Here is a 21,107-nt window from a genome sequence, read left to right on the forward strand (position 1 = left end):
AGGTTCTATATGCAAAAGGCCCCAGGATTGATTCTGATACCACAAATGCCAGAGCTCTGAGCCCCCCTCCCCCACACCAGAGCACTGATCACCTCTGGTTTATGGTGCTGCCAAGGATTGAACCTGGGACTTCAGAGCCTTAAGCATGACAGTCTGTTTGCATAACCATTATGCAAATGACTTTCATGCCTGAGGCTGTGAGCTCTCAGGTGCAATTTCGAGCACCAACTCTGTAAATCAGAGCCCAGTCGTGCTCTAGCTTTTTTTTTTTTTTTTAAAATCCATCCTTTAGGTTTGCTTTTTATGGGTTAACGAATACAGTTGTTAGTCAAGTATTGTAATTATTTGCTCTCTGGGTACATAAACACCAACCTGCTGCCCTCTCTAGCCAGGGCATGTGTCATGGTATTGATTAACAATGCAATTTCTTACAATCAGGTCTCCTGTAGTTGATAAATGTTGTGTTGCTGTAACTCCCAGTAATAGCCCAATGAACCTGAGTAACCCGAAGTTTTTATAGCATGACTTCACCAGGACTTGTCGAGACAGCAGCTACTCTCTCAGATCACAGCATGCTAGAGCTGACAGAGATACTGTAATTTAGCTCCTCAGTGTGCTGTTTGCTCTGATAGCCGTGGTTCTGGGGTTTGAGGGGTGGGGAGGCCAGTGGCTTCAGCCTGGAAAGTAGGCATACATATGGGAAGGGCCCAAGTTTGGTTTGGGATGCAAGCACAGACTGACAAAGTGTTCTCCTCTGGAAACGGCAACAAATAGGAGAGGAAATTGACTTCTGAACATGATTGTCAAAGTGAGAGCAGTTCCCTGGAGGTGAAACCCAGGGAAAGTAATCACAGTCAATAAATTCACAAACTTTTGGATTGATTCTCTTTGGCAAAGTAGTGATGCCTTAAAAAAAAAAAATGCTAGCATTCTGATTTTTTTTTTTCTTTCCTCCTAATGAAGACCATGTATTCACTGTTGCTGGGGTTTGGATTGGATTTGCAGGGTTCTGAAACCTGTCAGCCAGTTTTAATTAAGTCGACAATGTAATTAGTCAACTTGGGGAACAGGCTGGCAAACGCTAGAAGAAGAAGGGGAACAGGCTGCCTTTTTTTAACTGGTTGTTGTGCTCTCCAGGCAGTTGACAGGTAACTGCCCAGTTTGACTTAATAGAGAGTCTGGTCTCTGACAACCACTGTTCTGTCAGTGACAGAAACCCAGATTTACCTTCAAGTTCAGAAGAACTGGGTTTGGTCTGGCAAAGAGCGCCTGGTATAGAGATGGTCTTATCTCTTAGCAAGTGTCTTGAGAGAACTTTATAGAATTTTTAAAGAATTTTTATGTATAAAAAGGAAACATTGACAAAAACCATAGGATAAGAGGGGTACAACTTCACACAATTCCCACCACCAGAACTCCGTATCCTATCCCCTCCCCTGATAGTTTTCCTATCCTTTATCCCTCTGGGAGTATGGACCCAGAGTCATTACCCATTCTTGGGCTGGCAAACAGAGGCCAAAAGGATAACTTTATAGAATTTAAACAACTGGTTCAGCAGGCCCGTTACCCCACAAGCTCCCTCCCTGAGGGCAGACACTATTAGCTGAGCTCCTCCAGAACTTTGTTGTGTGTGAGAAAGTGACGCATGTCATTAGAACTTTCTTGAGAGAAGAAACACTAATAGTCTCCTGATGATTTTTTTTTTTAATTTTAATTACTTGGGAACACATAGTGCTTTGTGTGTGGTGAAGAGTCAATGTGAAGCACTCTTTGCTCCAATCCTTGTGACAATGGGTGAGTGGTCTCTTCCTCTTCCTGTCTCATTTCCGCAGGAAGCCGCCCTCTGCAGACAGCTCCCCATGGAAGCTGAGACTCTGGCCACGGTTCAGCCTGCTGTCAACCCTCCTGCCATGACCCCAGACATGAGATCCATCACCAATAACAGCTCAGATCCTTTCCTCAACGGGTAAGTCAACATGTGAGGCCACTTAGTTTTATTTTCTTTGCCAGGCAGACCTAGAACAATAATGGGCCTTTGTTTACATTGAGAAAAACTGGGTAGATCAGGGTGGGACAAAGGGAAAAGTAAAGGGAGATAGCAGGAAAGGTCATGGGCAAGTCAAGGGCATGATCTACTTTTTTTTTTTTTTCTATTTGAGTAAAATGGGTCAATTGTCTTAAGGGCTGGAAAGTAGACTATTGGTGAACAGAGGGTAGTATCTTGTAGATTTCGATTTATAATCTTGCACATCTAAAGTCTGTGGAATGGTATGTTACTTTATTTTTTTTTAAATTCCCTTTTTGTTTGTATTTGCTTTGTTTTTTATTTTACTGAGAGAGATAGAGAGAAAGAAAAACCAGAGCACTACTCAGCTCTGGCTTATGATGGTGGTTCTGGCAATTTATGCCTTAGAGTCTCAGGCATAAAAGTCTTTTTGCATAGCCATTATGCTATCTCCCCAGCCCAGACCAATGCTGCTTTAATGGCTTTTATAGAATGTGGTGATCGGACATGGAGTCAGCTTTAGTCATTAATCTGAACATAGAGACAAATTTATGTAAATTCAGTGAGACAGCCCCGTGTAGTCAGTCAATCGTAACTGGACTTGGAAGAAATCTTACGGTCTTACAGAGCCAACAGGGAGTGGGGCATAAAAGCGTGTCAAATGGCAAAAAGAGAACGAAACAATTCAGAGATGATGCTTGTGGTGAAATGTGAATGAGGTCTGTAGTGTAGTTAATGGTATTATCCAATTTCCTGGTTTTGATCACTGGGTTGTGGTTATGTAAGAAAATGGGTAAAGGGGACAGGGGAACTAACTCTGTACTGTTTGTTTGTGAACCTAAACATTTCACAATAAAAAAAAATGAAAGCAAAGCGATAGCATTCTCAAATATGAAACACAAGAGTAGAAGGATAAGGAAATTAAACAGTCAACCTTAATCATAGCCTCTTAAAAGGCAGGACACTGTCTCCTGTGTCTTTTCTGTTCTTGCCGAGGCTTCTGGCCAACAAACAAATGAACTTGCTTGGGAAGTTTTTTTAAAAGAGGATGTTTAAAGCAAGCAATAAATATTCTAAAGGAAAGGGATTGTTTTATTAAATATTTTTATCGCTCCTGGAGGCCACCCCCCCATTTTTTTTCATGGGATATGACAAAGAAGTTGAGAGAGGAGGCAGAGATAGAGAGGGTGAGAGAAAGATAGATACCAGGAGATCAGCTTCACCACTTGTGAAGTGCCCCCCCCCACCCCCAGGCAGGAGCTGGGGGCTTGAACTGGATTCCTTGCGCTGGTCCTTACACTTCCTACTATGTGCACTTAACCCAGTGCGCTACCGCCCAGCCCCTTAAATATTTTTATTTATTTTATTTTAATTATATATATATATATAGAGAGAGAGAGAGAAAGAGAGAGAGAGAGCGCGAGCGCGAGCATAGCTCAGCTCTGGTGCTGGGGATTGAACCTGAGACCTTCAAGTGTCAGGACTGAGAGTCTTTTGCATAACTATTATGCTATCACCCCAGCTTTTTTTTTTTTTTTTTTTAATCCTGATAGGACAGAGAGAAACTAAGAGGGGAAGGGGAAGGAGAATGAGAGAGAGACACTATAGCATAGCTTCACCTTTCATGAAGTGCTTTCATTCCTATAGGTAGGGACTGGGGGGCTTGAACCTGTGTCTTTGCACACAGCATGTGAGCATGTGTGCTCAACCAGGTGTGCCACCACACCAAGCTCCAGTAGAAGATTTTTTTTTTTTTAAACCAGACCACTGGGCAGCTCTGGCTTTTGGCAGTGTGGGGGATTGAACCTGGGACTTCGGAGCTTCAGGCATGAAAGTCCCTTTGCATAATATAATTTGTATATAGCATGACCTTTATGCTATATATCTCCACCCCAGTGGAATTATTTATTTATTTTACCAGAGCACTGCTCAACTCAGGCTTATGGTGGTGTGGGAGATTGAATCTGGGACTTCAGTTGCCATAACTGTCGTTGTTGTTGTGTAGGACAGAGAGAAATTGAGAGAGGAGGGGAAGACAGAGGGGGAGAGGAAGACAGACACTTGCAAACCTACTTCACCGCTCATGAAGTGACCCCCCCTGCAGGTGGGGAGCCAGGGGCTTGAACCGGGATCCTTATGCCGGTACCTGCACTTTTCGCCATGTGTGCTCAACCTGCTGCGTTACTGCCTCGTCCCCATTATTTCTTAATGAGAGTGAGATGTTTGCACACAAGTGTGTGTGTGTGTGTGTGTGTGTGTGTGTGTGTGTGTGTGTCTGTGTCTGTCTGTGTGTGTCTGTGTCTGTGTCTGTCTGTCTCACCTCTGGCATATGGTAGACTCTTAATTTACTGAGCTATCTCCCAGCCCTCCAGTTACTGTTTAAAACCCACCCCCAACCAACAAAGTCTTTTTTCTTCTTCTCTCCTGGCTGTTGGTGGTGCTGGGGATCAAACCTGTGGCCTCTCCATGGAAGTCCTTTGTGCCACTGCTTCAGTATCCCCCTGGCTCCTACTGTATGCAGAACAGTGCAGAACAGTGTTCTAATGGTTAGTTTAAGATGAAAAGGAAATCCCTGTGAAGGACCAGTTTTACTGACTCAGAATCAATTTCACTGACACTGAGGTACATGCTTCAAAATTACAAGGAGGAGGGGGCCTCGCCTGGCTCACTTCATTTTGTGGAAAATTGGGTAGAACGACAGAGCTATAGTGGTGTCAGGCTTTCACAACCAAACTCTTTTATTTACTTAATTGAGGTCGTGTTGGTTTCCAGCTCTGTTACATGGATATTTCCACACCACACCCACCACCAATGTACTAAGCATTCTTTGCCACAGTCTATTAGACCCTCCGCACTCTGCTCCCACCCGTCTCCCTCAGGTAACCTCAATTCTGCAGCCAGAACCCAAGGATTAGTCTAGCTTGGCTTTGCCAGTTCTTCTGCTGTCTTTTCTTTATTTCTTTTTTCTTTTCTTTTCTCTTTTATTTCTTTCTTTTTAGTTTTATTTATTCATTATTGTATGGAGACAGAGAAATTTAGAGAGGAAGAGAGACAGACATCTGCAGCCCTACTTCCTCCTGCAGGTGGGCACCAGGGGTTTGAACCCTGGTCTTTCCACATTGTGGTGTATGTGCTTAACTAGGTGTGCCACCACCTAGCTTTTCTTTTTTTTTTTTTTTAAGTGATTTATTTATTTATTCATGAGAGAGAGAGAGAAGAAGAAGAAGAAGAAGAAGAAGAAGAAGAAGAAGAAGAAGAAGAAGAAGAAGAAGAAGTAGAAGAAGAAGAGGAAGAAGAGGAAGAAGCACAAGAGTACCATTCTGACACATGTGATCCTGGGAATCAAACCCAGCAATTTGTGCTTGCCATTCCAGCATTTAAGCCATTGCACCACCTCTCACACTTCCTTCGGTTTAGTTCCTTTATATCCCTGATGTGAGTGAGATCATTAGTATTTACCCTTCTCTTTCTGAGTCATTCCACTTAGCATGACCCTCCCACCTCCAGATCTGTGGGTATTGTTGTGGCTGAAGTTTTCTTTCTTTTTAAAAAATATTTATTTATTTTTCCTTTTGTTGCCCTTGTTTTTTATTGTTGTTGTAGTTATTATTGTTGTTATTAGTGATGTCGTTATTGTTAGATAGGACGGAGAGAAATGGAGAGAGGAGGGGGGAGACAGAAGGGGAGAGAAAGATCGACACCTGCAGACCTGCTTCACCGCCTGTGAATTGACTCTCCTGCAGGTGGGGAGCCGGGGGCTTGTACCGGGATCTTAGGCCGGTCCTTGCACTTTGTGCCATGTGCACTTAACTCAATGTACTACCGCCCGACTCCCGGCTGGCATTTTCTTAGGGACTCTGGGTTTACCTTTCTTCATCATTTGCTCTCCAGGGGGCCGTACCATTCGAGGGAGCAGAGCACGGACAGCGGGCTGGGCCTGGGGTGTTACAGCGTCCCCACTACTCCCGAGGACTTCCTCAGCAACGTGGATGAGATGGACACAGGTAGGAGCAAGGCCTAGCAATGCCTTTGCCTTTTAAAAACCGTCCTTTATCATCTCAGAAGTCTCACATGACAACTGAAAAGCCACTCGGGCTCCTCAGAAATGTTCTAGCTTAACATGTGGGTGTGACATGCTCTTTCCTCTTGTCTTTTTTTCCTTCCTTCATGTAGTCCCTTCTTCACAGTGACTTCACCAAACCACCTTCGGCACTGCCACTGTTTCTCTGTATGGAATCTTTTTTCTTTTCTTTCTTTCTTTTTTTTTTTTTTTTAACATTTATTTATTTATTCCCTTTTGTTGCCCTTGTTGTTTTATTGTTATAGTTACTGTTGTTGTCGTCACCCTGCAGGTGGGGAGCTGGGGGCTCGAACCAGGATCCTTACGCTGGTCCTTGCACTGTGCACCACGTTTGCTTAACCTACTGTGCTACCACCAGGACTCCCAATAAATACATATATACATATATTATTTATTTATTTATTTTTGAGAGAGATGCATAGAGAAACAGAGACAGAGAGAAACACCAGAGCACTGCTCAGCTCTGGCTTCTGGTGGTGCAGGGGATTGAACGTGGGATTTAGGAGCCTCAGGCATGAGAGTCTGTTTGCATAACCATTATGCTGTCTCCCCCGCTCTTTCTTTTTTTTATATATTTATTTATTTATTCCCTTTTGTTGCCCTTGTTGTTTTCTTATTGTTGTTGTAGTTATTGATGTTGTCATTGTTAGATAGGACAGAGAGAAATGGAGAGAGGAGGGGAAGACAGAGAGGGGGAGAGAAAGATAGACACCTGCAGACCTGCTTAGCACCTGTGAAGCAAGTCCCCCTACAGGTGGGGAGCCAGGGGCTTGAACCGGGATCCTTGCGCTTGAATCGGGGCTTGAACCGGGGTCCTTGTGCTTGGCACCACCTGCGCTTAACCCGCTGTGCTACCGCCCAACTCCCTCTTATCTTTTTTCTAACCAGAATACTGCTCAGCTCTGGCTTATGGTGGTGTGGGGGACTGAACCTGGGATTTTGGAGCCTCAGCGATGAGAGTCTGTTTGCATAGCCATTAAGTTATCTACTCCTGCTCCTCTGTGTGGAGTCATTATATTGTTATGGTCTCTAGTTAGGCCCCTTTTTCTTTGGTTTATATTAATAGTTTTACCAGCAAGCACTTTTTTTTTTTTTTTTTTTTTAATGTTTCTTGATACATTTGGGAAGCTGTTGGAGTGGGCATTTGGAAACTTGAGCAACTCAGAGGATTCCAAATTGTCAGTTCCAAGTCCCACATGGTAACTGGGTCCTCTGAGCTTGGCTTTTAGACTGAGCTTTAGCAAACCTCCAGGATACCTTTCCCTTCCTTTTCTTCTCAAGGAGTGAGAGAGAACTCCAAGTGGGGAGAAAACATAAATAAATGAAAGAATTAAGCTTTTTTTTTTTTTTTTTTTTACCACATCTGGACATAATTACCAAAATCTTAAACTCCCAAAAGTTATTCTTGAACCTCAAGTCATGGTAATAGAGGTGTTTACTGTTTATATAGTTAATCACTCAGGCCAACCTTCCATCATCACTGAAGATAGAAAACTCATTTTTGGGGGGCCGGGCAGTAGCACAGCAGGTTAAGTTTCAGCAATAATCCTGGAGGCAAAAAATATATATATATATATGAAAACTTACGGTTTTATGAAGAAAAATAAGAAAAAGAAAGAGTAGAGTTCTGTAAGAGGACAAAAAATTCATCATTTATAATTTAAAAATGATGAAAATACTTCCTTTCCCTGCTAGTGTTGTCCACAGTGTCTTTGTATATTCTACTCAGCTCTGGCATGACTGTTGTTCATCCTGTGAGTGAATGAGAGACAGAGACAGAGAGACACCGGAGTAATGCTCAGCTCTGGCATAAGGTGGTGCCAGGAGTGAACCTGGGGCCTGAGGCATGTAAGTTCTGTGGTCTAACAGGCTGAGCTATCTCCCTGCACCTAGGTCTCTGTGTGTTTTCTTGTTTTCTTTCCTGTGGGATATTTAGTTTGCCTTCTTTGGAATAAATAGCCTCATAAAGTAGCTTCTTCCTATGTTGAATAATTATTTGCTTTCTTGTTTTAAACACTAGGGATCCAGTAAAGATGCAAGGTAAATAGCAGTGGTCTCAAGAGATATAAATCTAAGTGTGGTATTAACAAAAAAATAGGTGCTCTAACTCCAAGGAGGTAGAGTGCATATTTCATATGAATGAGACCTCTGGCACAGTGCCCACCTTTCCTCCTGCCCCCTCCCCCCTAAAAACAAAAAAAGAAAAGAACGAGCTTCTATACAATGGCTTTTAAAAGATGACCTTGATGGATCGATAAGAAATGTTTTGAAGCCATAACTTGGGACTCAATAATGACCTGAAAAGAGCATCATCTCTCTAGACCTCTGTTAGATCTTTCTGGTAGCATCAGCCCTTTCTGAAGAGAGATGTAATGTCCACTGCAAGATGAGGGAGTCCTAAGGTCATGGCTAGAAAAGGTCCATTAGACTTGCTGAGCATACACGCTGACCACTTCCAGAGTGAGCGGGAACCAACTCTCTGAGCGCTTCCTGTGCAAGTGTACATAGAAATAACAGCTGGGTTTGGGGCGAGGATAAAGTACAGGAAATAATGGCAAGAGGAAACTGCCGAGAAGTCCTCTAAGCTTCTGCGATAATCCGCAATAATCACACCCCTTTGAGTATGACTTCCCACCCCACCCCGCCAGCCCCCTTCTCTTTCACTCTTTTGTTGTGCTTGGGATTGAACATGTGACCTCTAGATGCCGAGTCTGGTGCTCTAGCTCCTCAGCCCTCTTTCACTTAAATATATATATATGATTTATTGGATAGAGAGACATGAAGAAATTGAGAGGGAAAGGAAAGATAGAAATGGAGAGAGAGAGAGGTGTGAGGACACCTGCAGCAATGCATCACTACTCCTAAAGCTTCCTCCCTGCAGGTGGGAACCAAGGGCTGGAACCCAGATCCCTGCACTCTGTAATCTGTGCACTCAGCCAGATGTGCCACCACCCGGCCCCCTTCTCTCACTTTTTCAGTGGCTAACATGGCAAAGACCAAAAAAGATGACTTTGAGATTGCAAGGTTGCTCTGAGGAGAGAGATTTCAAAATGGTTTCACCTTAAATTGAGAGCTTTAACTTTGTTCTCCTTTCATGGGTCATGGCTGACGAGAGAGGTTGAGAGGAGTTTTTTTCAACCTGATCTGCTTGGCTGAAAAAAAAGAAAAGTACTCTGAGTTATTCAGGGTAATGATGAATCATTTCAACTAGAGATAAAGAAAAAAAGATACCTAGCACTTTAAGAGAGCAGGTGGTGGCACACATGCTGTCATGCATGAAGACCCTGGGTTCAAGCCCCCCATCCTCACCTGCAGGGGGGAACCTTCACAGTGAGGCAGTGCTGCAGGTCTCTCTTCTTTCTCTGTTCCTCTCTTTCTCCCCCTCCCCATTCAATTTCTCCCTATCCCCCCGGCCCCATAAACTTCCATGGCTACGAGCAACTCATTACTATGGTTTGTGAAGATACAGAGTAATGATGTGAATATCAACTTACAGAGAAATTCCAAGACTTGAGCACCAACCAGGTGTTTTTTAAAGGCAAGACCTCTCTACCCATTACGAAACCAGGGTGCATTTAAAAATGTTGACTTTTTAAAATTTATTTTTTAAAGTTTTTTTTTAAAAATATTTTATTTATTTTTTATTTTGAGAGAGAGATTAAGAGAGAAAGAGAAAAACACCAGAGCACTGCTCAGCTCTGGCTTATGGTGGTGCGGGGGATTGAACCTGGGACTTAAGAGCCTTAGGCATGAGAGTCTGTTTGCATAACCAGTATCCACTGTGCCATGTCCCAGACCACACAGAGTCTGCTTTTTAAAGTTTCCATTTAGCCCTGCCTCTGTGGATTTGGCCATCCTAAACCATGTCTACCAGAAACCATGCAAGGTCCACCAAGCATCTCTGTATCTCTCAGCCACAAGCATCACCAACTTAGTTTCAATAACATGGTAGCTGCAGTTTTTTAGAGAAGAAACACTTCGAACCCGTAGCAATGTAACCTTCCTCTTCAATATCAGCCCAGCATCCCTGAAGATAGTTAACCCTTAAAATGTGCCGTCTTTTGTTGTTGTTGTTGTTGTTTTTAATAAAGATTTTATTTATTTATTAATGAGGAAGATAGGAGGAGAGAGAAAGAACCAGGCATCACTCTGGCACATGTGCTACCGGGGATCGAACTCAGGACCTCATGCTTGAGAGTACAAAGCTTTATCACTGCACCACCTCCCAGACTATGAAATGTGCCTTTTTAAGAGCGCTTTTAAAGGACTTAAACTGATTTCCTTTCATTCTGGTCTAGGAGAAAATGCAGGGCAGACACCCATGAACCTGAATCCTCAACAGACCCGTTTCCCCGACTTCCTCGACTGTCTTCCGGGAACCAACGTGGACCTGGGAACTTTGGAATCTGAAGACCTGATTCCCCTGTTTAATGATGTCGAGTCTGCTCTGAACAAAAGCGAGCCCTTTCTGACCTGGCTGTAAGCTAAATCATTGTCACGTGGGTGCAGCCCTGACCTGACATTTCCTGGGCCTTTGAGGGAAAAGCCAGGGAGCAGAGAAAGTCTACGGGTGGACCTACTCCTACCATCATGACTCATGCTCCCAACTGTCTGTGTCGCCAATATAATCATTTCCTGGATTCGATTGACCTTCGGTTGACCTTCCGTCAATCTGGTTTTTCATTTTCTGCAAGTCTGCAGTCCTGCCCGGGATAGGCTTTGCAGCATGGTTCCTGCAGAATTGACTGTGCAGGATCACTTCTCCATTTCCCTCCCTTGGCTGCCCCATCACCATCTTTGGGGGTGGGAGGCCATTGAATTTTCACATCCATTGATTAACAGCCATAAAGGGCGGGGGTGGGGGGGGCAGTATCATTACAAACTGATCACAGGCAGTGACTTCTGACAAGGGCTTGGTCCAGGAAATGTAGCTACAAATGTAGCAGTTTTAAAAACTGCGTTGATGACACTAATACCAAATGCTTTAAACAAGCAAATATATATATATATATTTAACTCGAGCTTTAAAAATCATTGTATGGATAGTAGGTTTCTGCTGTATGGAATACAATGTAGTTTTAAATCCATGCTGGTTCTGATGGTTCTTGTTACTATGTATTTACACAGGTAATCTCTACGGCAGTTTCTCTCACTTCACTTTTCAGCAAAGCATCTTAGACAACTTGTTCTTCTAGCAGGAGAGAAATGGTAGCATTAGTCACAATTCCTTATTTACAAATCTTATGAAAGAGACCAGCCTGGCACTAATAGGGAGCATTTCTGAAACAAACCTCTTTGAAAATTGCCAGTTGAATTTGTTGTTTGTTTTTCTATTGCCACTTAGGGTTTGATGTTGATTTTTACCAGGCACTAGCATTTTGTAGCCAATGATAAAAGGCAACCAAATATGTTTTGGTCAACTGGGGGCAACTGTATTTTTTTTTATTATTATTATTGGAAACTATCCTGAAAGCATCAGGACAGTTGTACCTCCCCCCTTGAGTGTTGTCCACTCATAGCTGTTGCCGTTTGCATTCTAAACAATTTTTTTTCTTTACCAGAGCACTGTTCAGCTCTGGCTTATGGTAGTGCGGGGGATTGAACCTGGGACTTTGGAGCCTCAGACATGAGAGTCTGTTTGCATAACCATTATGCGATCTACCCTCCACCCCCGTTTACACTCTAGAGCCTCGTCATTGCTGTCAAGATTTCAAGTGTCTGAAATAACCTGACCTATGAAGCTGTTTGAAGGATGAAGCAGTTCTCTGACTAGTGGAAAACAGGCAAAGCAGTGGAGAGAGTTTTTTTTTTTTTTTCCATTCAGTCGAGTTGGTTGTTAAGTCTGTTAGCCTAACTCTCTTTGCTGCCTTTGGTAGACAAAGACCTGCCATATATACTCAATACCTCTTATGTAATCAAAACTATCCCCCCCCCCCCACTTCTGAGGACCGAGAGGGAACACTCCAGCATGCTGTCTGCCTGCATTGCCAATGAAGTCCTACCTGTTTAATAGTTGGAACTGACATTATTTATAATCTATGAATTGCATATATATTTTTGAAAGACATTGATAATTCAGGTCTCTGAGAGGAACTTCTCCATTCCCAAGGGGGTTGACTTGCTGGGAATCTGAAACCACAGATTTCCTTCCCATTGACCAGAATCTAGAGGGGATGGGATCCATTTTAATCTTGTTGGAAAGAGAGGCATGTGAAAAGGTCAGAGATGAAAGTGTGAAGCAATGGGGCTGTGCTGGGAAGGATGCTAGTTGAGGCATGAAATTAGACAAGATTTAGTACTCTAGGATGAAGACGAGCAGGAGATAGGTGAGGTGCCCTGAAAGAACAAAGCAGTAATTTTCTTCTTCTACAGACTTGATACCCAAAGGATCTTGTAGAAGAAAAGAAGGCTTTGGTGCACTTTAGGTGGGAGGGGAAACAGGCTGGGCGGCTGAGCGGCTGGGCGGCTGGGCATGGACCTGTCCGTATGGAAGCTGAGCTTTAAGTGGACAAGAGCGGAAACCTGCTGTTGTTTCCAACACAATGAAGTGGTTTCTTTGTTTCCCTGAAATAGTTGATATTCCTCTGATTCCATGTCTCTCTCCCTCTCCCTCTCTCATCAGCTCTGAGAGAAGGGGAGACAGGTGTTTGCGTCGCTACTAAATTCAGAGGAGTGCTCTCTTTCTTTTCCCCCTGTTAGCAGTAGGAACAGTTGCACATTCTAAGGAAAAGCAAAAAAAAAAAAAAAAAAAAAAAAAAAGCAAATATATATATATAACCAAACAAACAAAAAAAAATACAAAAAAAAGGGACCGAACAAAAGTGAACAGTGTTAACTGTATTTTTAAAAAAATATTTTTATAGACTCATTTTTCAGGTTTTTAAATGCAAAGGAAACATATTACCCACCCCCTTTTTAAAAATAGTTAAAACTATCGATGAATTGTAACAATCAGTTTTTAGAAGTAATTTCCTAGTAAGCTGTGGCCCTAGAGAATGATAGAACTTTTTTTTTTTTTTAGTGAAATTAGCTTGAACATTTTATTAATGACCATTACCAGATATTTTTCCAGAATGAAATGTGGACCCTGATGATGTGTTTACTAATAGATGAAGCCAGATATGATTTTTGTTTGTTTGTCTGTTTGTTTGTTTTTAAGGCATCAAATATGGTCTTCTGTAGAGAACCATAAAGTTAAACACTTCAAATAAAAACAACTTTTCGTAAGATTATTTTCTAGTATTAGACTGTTATAACCCCTTGAGGAATTCACGATAAGGTGCTATTTACACTAGGTTTCTTACTATAAAACAATCACCAAGATATCTAGCCTTTTTAGGTCTGAATCAATGCATAACTCTTACCACTTCTTGCAGTAGTCTTGCCATAAGAAGACATATGGGAATTGAAAACCAGCTTTGAGGTCTTTTTCTTAAGTTTTTGTTGTTGTTGTTGTTGTTTGTTTTTATTGTTTGCTTCTTAATAAAATGTGTTTTCTGGAGGTTAAATACATGGTCAAACACCTATTTGAAATTCCACGAAATCAAAGGCGTTGTCAGTGTTTCGCTCAAGTTATTTAGGATTTGAAATGTCACTTCTTTCACGGAATAGACAATCGGTGAGAACTATGAGACACAATTCAGGGTGCCGGAGTGCTGCCCCCCACAGCGTGGAAGAAGAGAATCCCTCTGTAGGAGAAGGTGGTTGCAGTGCAAATTGTGTTCTCATGACATAATTAAAATGAAAGTGCCACTTTTGTGAGAAACAATAAGCTGTTACAAAAAAAAAAGGACGGGAAATTGTAGGTTAGTTGGGAAAATGGGCCATTGACAGAGACCGTTCCCCTAACACACTACATCTACATGTTAGTTCTTTACCTTTAAACATGAAATTTTTACTTCTGCATTTTTTAATATGAAATAAGTGTGTTTATTTTTAATCTAGAATGCTATGTGTATGGAACAGATACAGCCAACTCAATCAGGTCAAACCATTTTACCCAGAGCTTGGTACTAGTTTTGACCTCTCTGATTCTGTATAGGACAAATAAATGCAATTGAATTTCCACTTGGAGCTGTGTCTTTTTTTTTTTTTCTTTTCTTTGTGCATGGTCCATTGGTTGAGGGCTTTGGGTGGTACCACTGAAAAGATAGCCCCTTATATCTCCTCACCATACTCCCCTCCCCCACAATGAAATTTAAAAAAAAAAGGCAAGGAAACAATCTTGACTCAAATGCACCAAATCTTCCTATCTGAATAGTCACAGTCTGTTTTTGGCTATATTTGAAGTAACCCACTGAGATTTATGGTGTGTGTGTGTCTGTGGTGTGTGTGTGTGTGTAGGTGTCTAATTCCAGTGTATTTACACACACACACACACTTTTTTTTTTTAACCAGAGCACTGCTCAGCCCTGGCTAATGATGATACGGGGATTGAACCTGGGATTGAACCTGGGACTTTTGAGCCTCAGGCATAGAATCTCTTTGCATAACCATTATGCTATCTACCCCCGCCCCCCCCCCACACACATTTTTTTTTTAAATCATTCGGTGCTGGCTTCAATGTGGTGCAGTGGACACAGTCAGTGTTGGACTTTCCAAGCATGAGATCCTAAGTTTGGTCCCTGGTAATGCATGTACCAGAGTGATGCTCTGGTTCTCTGTTTCTGTCTTATATCACTCACTAATAAATAAATGAAGTATTTAAGGGGAAAAAAACATAGGGGCCGGCACACCTAGTTGAAAACACGCACACACACACACTTTTTTTTTTTAAGAAACCACTTTGTTTTAATTTTTTTTTTTTTAAACAGGATCTTGATTTACTGTAATTGATTAAGGGACACCTCTGAGGCTCTCAGGAGTGCAGGGCCTGCCACTTGTCCAGGGGACCGCCGTTGGGGGTTAGGGATGTATTCGACTCCACAGCTGTCTGGCATGAGGCACTTTTCAGCCACCATGTTTTCAGATTCATCTGCGTTAAGCTTGGTGAAGCCCCACTTCTTGGAGATGTGCATCTTCTGGTGCCCAGGGAACTTGAACTTGGCCCTGCGCAGGGCTTCGATCACATGCTCTTTGTTCTGCAGCTTGGTGAGGGTGGGCATGATGACCTGGCTAATGTGGACTCTGGCCACAGTGCCCTGGGGCTTCCCAAAAGCACCTCCCATCCCTGTCTGGAGCCTAAGGTTAGGGACAGCAGGAGGTCAGGCATAAAATTAACACTGAGCAGGAAGGGCTGTCTCCAGGGTCCCTTAGGGCAGCCTATACAAGCAACAGGCTACATACACTACCCAGGAGGCTGCTGTTTGCAGCCACTGCACACCGGGCACCATGGGGAGGGCAGCATGGTTGGCTTAATTGGCTGCAGACACTTTTTTTTAAACTAGAGTCCTGCTCAGCTGTGTGTGTACGTGCTCTGCTCACATGCATTTGTGGTCATTGATCGGCGAATATATATGGAAGCTGTTAACACTATCCATTCAATAAGTAAGTCCTTGCTGAGCTGCTGCTGTGTGGAAGGTGCCAAGTATGCATTTGAATTGCACGGGCGAGGGCTGGGGAGAAGCATAAGGACTATGCAAAAGATTTTCATGCCTGAGACTCTGAGGCCCCAGGTTCAATCCCCAGCACCACCATAAGCCAGAGCTGAGCAGTGCTTTTTAGTTTCTCTGTATCTCTCATTAAAAATAAATAATTTTTTTTTTTTAAAGGGCTTGCAAGGGTGAAACTTCTTTCTCTAAGGGGCTTGTAGCTTAATGAAGGTCAGAAATGGGCTAAAAGTAATGGAAGCTCAGAGTAGGGAAAGAAGAAGAGTGAATGGTCTTAAGTGGGCCACTGTTGGGTTGCGTCACGGGGGAGAGAACTTGACCAGGGCCAACCTGGGCTGCTGCTTACTCAGCGACGCGGGAGAGGAACCAGGAACTGAGCGGCTGAGCAGGAACGTAATGCAATTCCTTTATTTATCAGAGAAACGCATTTATATCTTTTGAAACGGAAGTGGAAGGTCGGAAAAGGAAATGGCTAGGAGAGGAGGTGGAGAGAAAAAAAGCGAGAAGGTAGCAAGCTTCCATAGCAGCTGTTGCGGAAGGTTCTAATCACTGGGGATTAAACCAATACCCTGTAGGCAGGGCAGGTTTCAGGCAAAACAATGATTATGTAAATAGACCACAGTGTCAAGTCAAGCAATGCAGGGGACCTGGCGGAATGACCAACAGGCCATGTGTCTACACCCTGGCTTCAGTGAATTTCTCAGGCATTTCTGGTAAAGGAAAACAGAATTTGGAAAGAATGGTGAGAAAGGTCATGGGGGGTGAGGGGGGCATTGGCAATAAGGTAGGAAGTGAGGCTGATAAGGTAAGTGAGAGTAATCTTTGAAGGCGCTCCTAGGAACTAGCTCTGAGTCAAGAGCTGTGGGGACAGGAAGAAATTGGAATGATAGCATCTGGGTAGATGGCTCAGTTGGCGATGCTTAAGGCTCCTAGTTCAGTCCTTGTGTGCACCAGGGTGGGGCTCTGGTTCTTTCTTCCTCTCTCATGTGAAAGTCTCTATCTCATGAAATAAATAACAAGGGGATGGGATACAGAGTTCTGGTGGTGAGAATTGTGTGGAATTGTACCCCTCTTATCCTATGGTTTAGTCAATGTTTCCTTTTTACAAATGAAAAATTGGAAAAAAAATATTAAAACAAACAAACAAACAAACAAAAAAGAAACCATGAAGATAACTTCAGCTGTAGAACACAGGGCTTGAACATGACTCCTGTTATAAGTTTTTGTTTGTTTGTTTGTTTTTTTAACCAGAGTACTGCTAAGCTCTAGTTTATGGCATTATGAGGAATTGGATTTAGGACTCTGGAGCCTCAGGCCTGAGAATCTCTATATAACCGTTAAGCTATCTCCCTTGCCCTTGGTCTTTCACTCTTAAAAAAGAAAAAAAGGGGGGCGGGGCACAGAGGTAGCTTTATGCAAAGAACTTCCATGCCAGAGGCTCCAACATTCCAGGTTCAAACCCCCACACCACAAGAAGCCAGAGCTATGTACTTCAGTACTCTGGTCTCTTAAAAAAAAAAAAAAAAGAAAAAGAAATTCCCCTCAAACAAACAAAAAGAAAAAAGTAAGGGAGATAACATACTGGCGTGTAAAAGACTTCCATGCCTGAGGATCTGAACTCTCAGGTTCAGTCTCCCACACCATCATAAGCCAAAGCTGAGCAGGACTCAGGTAAAAAAAAAAAAAAAAAAGTGGGGGAGTCAGGCTGTAGCACAGTGGGTTAAGCACAGATGGTGCAAAGTGCAAGGACCGGCATAAGGATCCCAGTTTGAGCCCCCGGCTCCCCCCACTTGGAAGGGAGTTGCTTCACAGGTGGTGAAGCAGGTTTGCAGGTGTCTATCTCTTTCTCTCTCTGTCTTCCCCTCCTCTCTCCATTTCTCTCTGTCCTATCCAACAACGATGACATCAATAACAACAATAATAATAACTATAACAATAAAACAACAAGGGCAACAAAAGGAAATATGTATATATATACATATATATATGTATATATATATATATATATATATATATTCAGAACCCAGCCTATTGCTAGGATTTAGTGCCTACACAATGACTCCGTCATTCCTGGTGACTTTTTCTTTTCTGATACAGAGTAAGAGACCAAAAAACAGGGAGAGAGAAGAGAGACACCTAGAGCATTGCTCTACTGCTCATGAAGCTTCTCTCCTACAGGTGGGGTCTGGGGCTTTGAACTCCAGTCCTTGGGCATGGAAATATGTGTGCTCTATTTTTTGCTTCACCACTCAGCTTCTCACTCATAAGAAGTAAATAAGTCATTAAAAAAAGAAAAAGTATAGCATAATGGTTATGCAAAAACACTCATGCCTGAGGCTCTGAAGTCCCTGGCTCAATTCCCCACACTGCCATAAACCAGAGCTGAGCAGTGCTCTGGTCCATAAAAAAAGGGCGGTAACGTAGTGGGTTAAGCACACATGGTGGCGAAGCACAACGACTGGTGCAAGGATCCCGGCTCCCCACCTGCAGGGGAGTCGCTTCACAAGTGGTGAAGCAGGTCTGCAGGCCTCTATCTTTCTATACCCCTCTCTCTCTTCCCCTCCTCTCTCCATTTCTCTCTGTCCTATCCAAGAACAACAACAATAATAACTACAACAATAAAACAAGGGCAACAAAAGGGAATGAAGAAAGAAAGGAAAGAAGAAGAAAGGGAAAGGAAGGAAGGAAGGAAGGAAGGAAGGAAGGAAGGAAGGAAGGAATAGAAATTGAGGGGAAAATAGCATAATGGTTATGTAAACATTCTCATGGCTAAGATTCCCAGGTTTCACATTTAATCCCCCATACTACCACAAACCAGAGCTGAGTAGTGCTCTGGTAAAAGTAAATAAATGAAGAATAGAAAAATAAAGACAAGTGAAATCATGACTTCTATCTCTTAAGTAAATATACGTACATGTTTGCATGAAGCCTTATGTGTCTTAGGTATTTACATCGATACTTATTTCTCTGGCACAAATTGGATGCTCATTATGTCTCAGTGGAGAGAGATCTTCTAGTACTTGGTAAGGAGGCAAGATGAGGATAGAATATTGTAGGAGTGAGGAACCAGTAAACAACGGCACAGGAGCAGAAATGAAAGGGAAACAATACACATTGACTACTACTGTGTGTCAGGAAGCTAGCATCAGCAACTCCTGTGTCTTTGTGTATGTGATTGTTGTATTAAGATTAGTCTCAGCCACTTGGTCAGAATTGACCACTCTATAAAGAGTATTGAATCTTTTTCCTCAACATTTTCTCAAAACAGGAGACCTAAAGACAGGGCACCATCTCCCCACTCCCAACCTCAGTGTGAAGAATTAGGCAGTGGTACCAGATCCATCACAAAGTGTCATCTTTGGAAGTCCACTTAGCATTTCTGAGTTTCATTCCTTGTTCTCTGTAGCTCTAAAATGCTCACTTTGTCACAGCTCCCCAATTTTCCATTCTATCCATCTGTCTTCTGTTTGAATGGATTTTCTGTTTAGGAACTAGATGAAGTGTAAACACACACACACACACACACACACACACACATATTCTGGGTAATCTGACAGTTACACTATGTAATGTGAGGAGATACATTTTAGTCATGACTTTAATCCTCACAAAAGGCATCTTTCAGCAAGCCAAATGGCAAAGCAGCTTGAGCTCTTCCCAACCAGGAACCTGCTTGACCTTTCTACCCCTGGAATTAGGAACTGTTTCCAGAAGAAAGCCCCACGCACATATCTCCCCTGGGTAAGGATGCTGTGACTCATTGGGCTGTAAATGGAGTAATTTGTGGGGTTCTCAAGAGATTAGATTATCCCTTCACTCTAGAAGGATAATCCATTTATAGGTTCTTTATAGAGTCAAACAAGAGTTTCGGCAAATCCGAAGGGGAACCTCCTTGAGTTCTGGCACATTTCATGCCCACACACATTGAAAACCCCAGGGAAGGTGGGTGTGAGCATTCAAGAGGGGCATGTGTGAACAGTCTGCTTCAGAAAATTGCCCTGGGCTTCATTCCTCCATCTAGTTAAGTTCAGTGCCATCAACTTATTCATTAGCAACATGGCTACAGTGGAGTTTCTTAAAGTATTGGAATTTCAGTGTCTTTACCTGAACATTTGCTAATATAATAATATAATAATAAAAGGGGGGTGGTGTGCAAGGTGATAGCAGAGAAGATTAAGTGAGTTTTAGAGAACACAGCCTGCTTCACAAATAATCCACAAATCTTTCTCTTTTTCCTTCTCCTTTTTTTTTTTTTTTTTTGCAAGTCTTTTCCTCTCTTCTTTCCAGGCAACATTTCTCCTAAGACTTTATCACCAACTGATGGTAAGAGAACATTTACTTATTTAGGTCTCCCTGACAGCACTTTGAGAACAGGGATATTTTGTTGTTGTTGTTTGTTTTGTACCTAGCACTTTGAACAAAAACTAGTGAACTGTTCAATAATATATATATATATGTATATATATTAAATAGACAACTATATGTATGAAAATGTTGTCTTTCAGACCTCAACCCTTCCTTGATGACACTTCAACCCTTCCTTGATGATCTTTTCTTTTCTTTTTTTATGACTCCATCTTTGATTGATGTTTCCTCACATTTCCATGCCTTGTGTTAACAGCGTTTTTGAAAATGGTCCTTGATGGGAAAGGACATTGTTTAGAAAGACTGCGAAAGTTGTCTGAGGCATTATCTGAGCTCAGTTGCCTGAGCAACAGACTGACAGGCCAGGCTAGGGAAGCCAGAGGGGCATTGTAAGGGAAAACAAAATAAATGCAGAAAACTGAAGTAGACACACTGCATTTTCAGTCCAAGGGTACAGGAGAAAGAAATGGGGTCTGAACTCCTCCATGGACACAGCACAGTTTTAAGTGCCTACTGTGTGCTGGTCCTCACCTGCTTGGGGGAAGTTTCACAAATAATAAAACAGTGTTGCCTTCTGCACTTCAAAAAGAATTTTGGTCCATACTCCCAAAGGGGAAGAAATGAAGATGATGACTACAGGGCTCTTAAAAACAATTCCACCGGGGCCCAGAGAGGGGAGGGAGAAAAAAAAAAAAAAAGAAAAAATGACATTCAGAAGTAGTAATAGGTGTATGTGTGAATTAGAAATGAAGAGAAGGGAGAACCATAGAAAAAGTGGGGGGAAATAGACTAATAGACAGAGAATTATAGAAATAATAGTCAACCGGGGTCAGGTGGTGGCAACCTGGTTGAGCTCACCTATTACAAGGCACAAGGACCCGGGTTTGAGACCCTAGTCCCCACCTGCAGGGGGAAAGCTTTATGAGTGGTGAAGTTTGGCTGCAGGTGTTATTCTCCCTCTCTACCATCCTTTTCTCTCTTGATTTCTGGCTGTCTCTATCCAATAAATAAAGATAATAAAAAAATTTTAAAATAATTAAAAAAAGAAGTAGTAGTCAGCTTATAGCTGTGATCTTGAGAGAACTACTGCCAAGGAGGGAATGGAGAC

General features: G+C 42.5%; 1 protein-coding gene, 1 non-coding gene and 1 pseudogene across 2 annotated transcripts in view; 1 reads left to right on the plus strand and 2 right to left on the minus strand.

Moving 5' to 3' along the window:
• Positions 1–14,159, plus strand: part of WWTR1 (WW domain containing transcription regulator 1) — a 171,196-nt gene extending 157,037 nt beyond the window's left edge. Inside the window, exons 5-7 of the mRNA XM_016185990.2 lie at positions 1,833–1,966; positions 5,897–6,009; positions 10,385–14,159. Coding sequence (XP_016041476.1) covers positions 1,833–1,966; positions 5,897–6,009; positions 10,385–10,569 — 432 coding nt within the window. The 3' untranslated portion in view covers positions 10,570–14,159. The remainder of the gene's footprint in view (positions 1–1,832; positions 1,967–5,896; positions 6,010–10,384) is intronic.
• Positions 14,160–14,943: 784 nt separating this feature from the next.
• Positions 14,944–15,289, minus strand: LOC132540297 (large ribosomal subunit protein uL16-like; annotated as a pseudogene).
• Positions 15,290–15,319: 30 nt separating this feature from the next.
• LOC132540597 (small nucleolar RNA SNORA70) lies at positions 15,320–15,453 on the minus strand. Its single transcript, XR_009551789.1, has one exon. It is a non-coding gene; the product is annotated as a small nucleolar RNA SNORA70 (small nucleolar RNA).
• Positions 15,454–21,107: the final 5,654 nt, after the last annotated feature.

The sequence above is a fragment of the Erinaceus europaeus genome, chromosome 9 (genome assembly GCF_950295315.1).
Source record: "Erinaceus europaeus chromosome 9, mEriEur2.1, whole genome shotgun sequence".
NCBI classification, from domain to species: Eukaryota; Metazoa; Chordata; class Mammalia; order Eulipotyphla; family Erinaceidae; genus Erinaceus; species Erinaceus europaeus.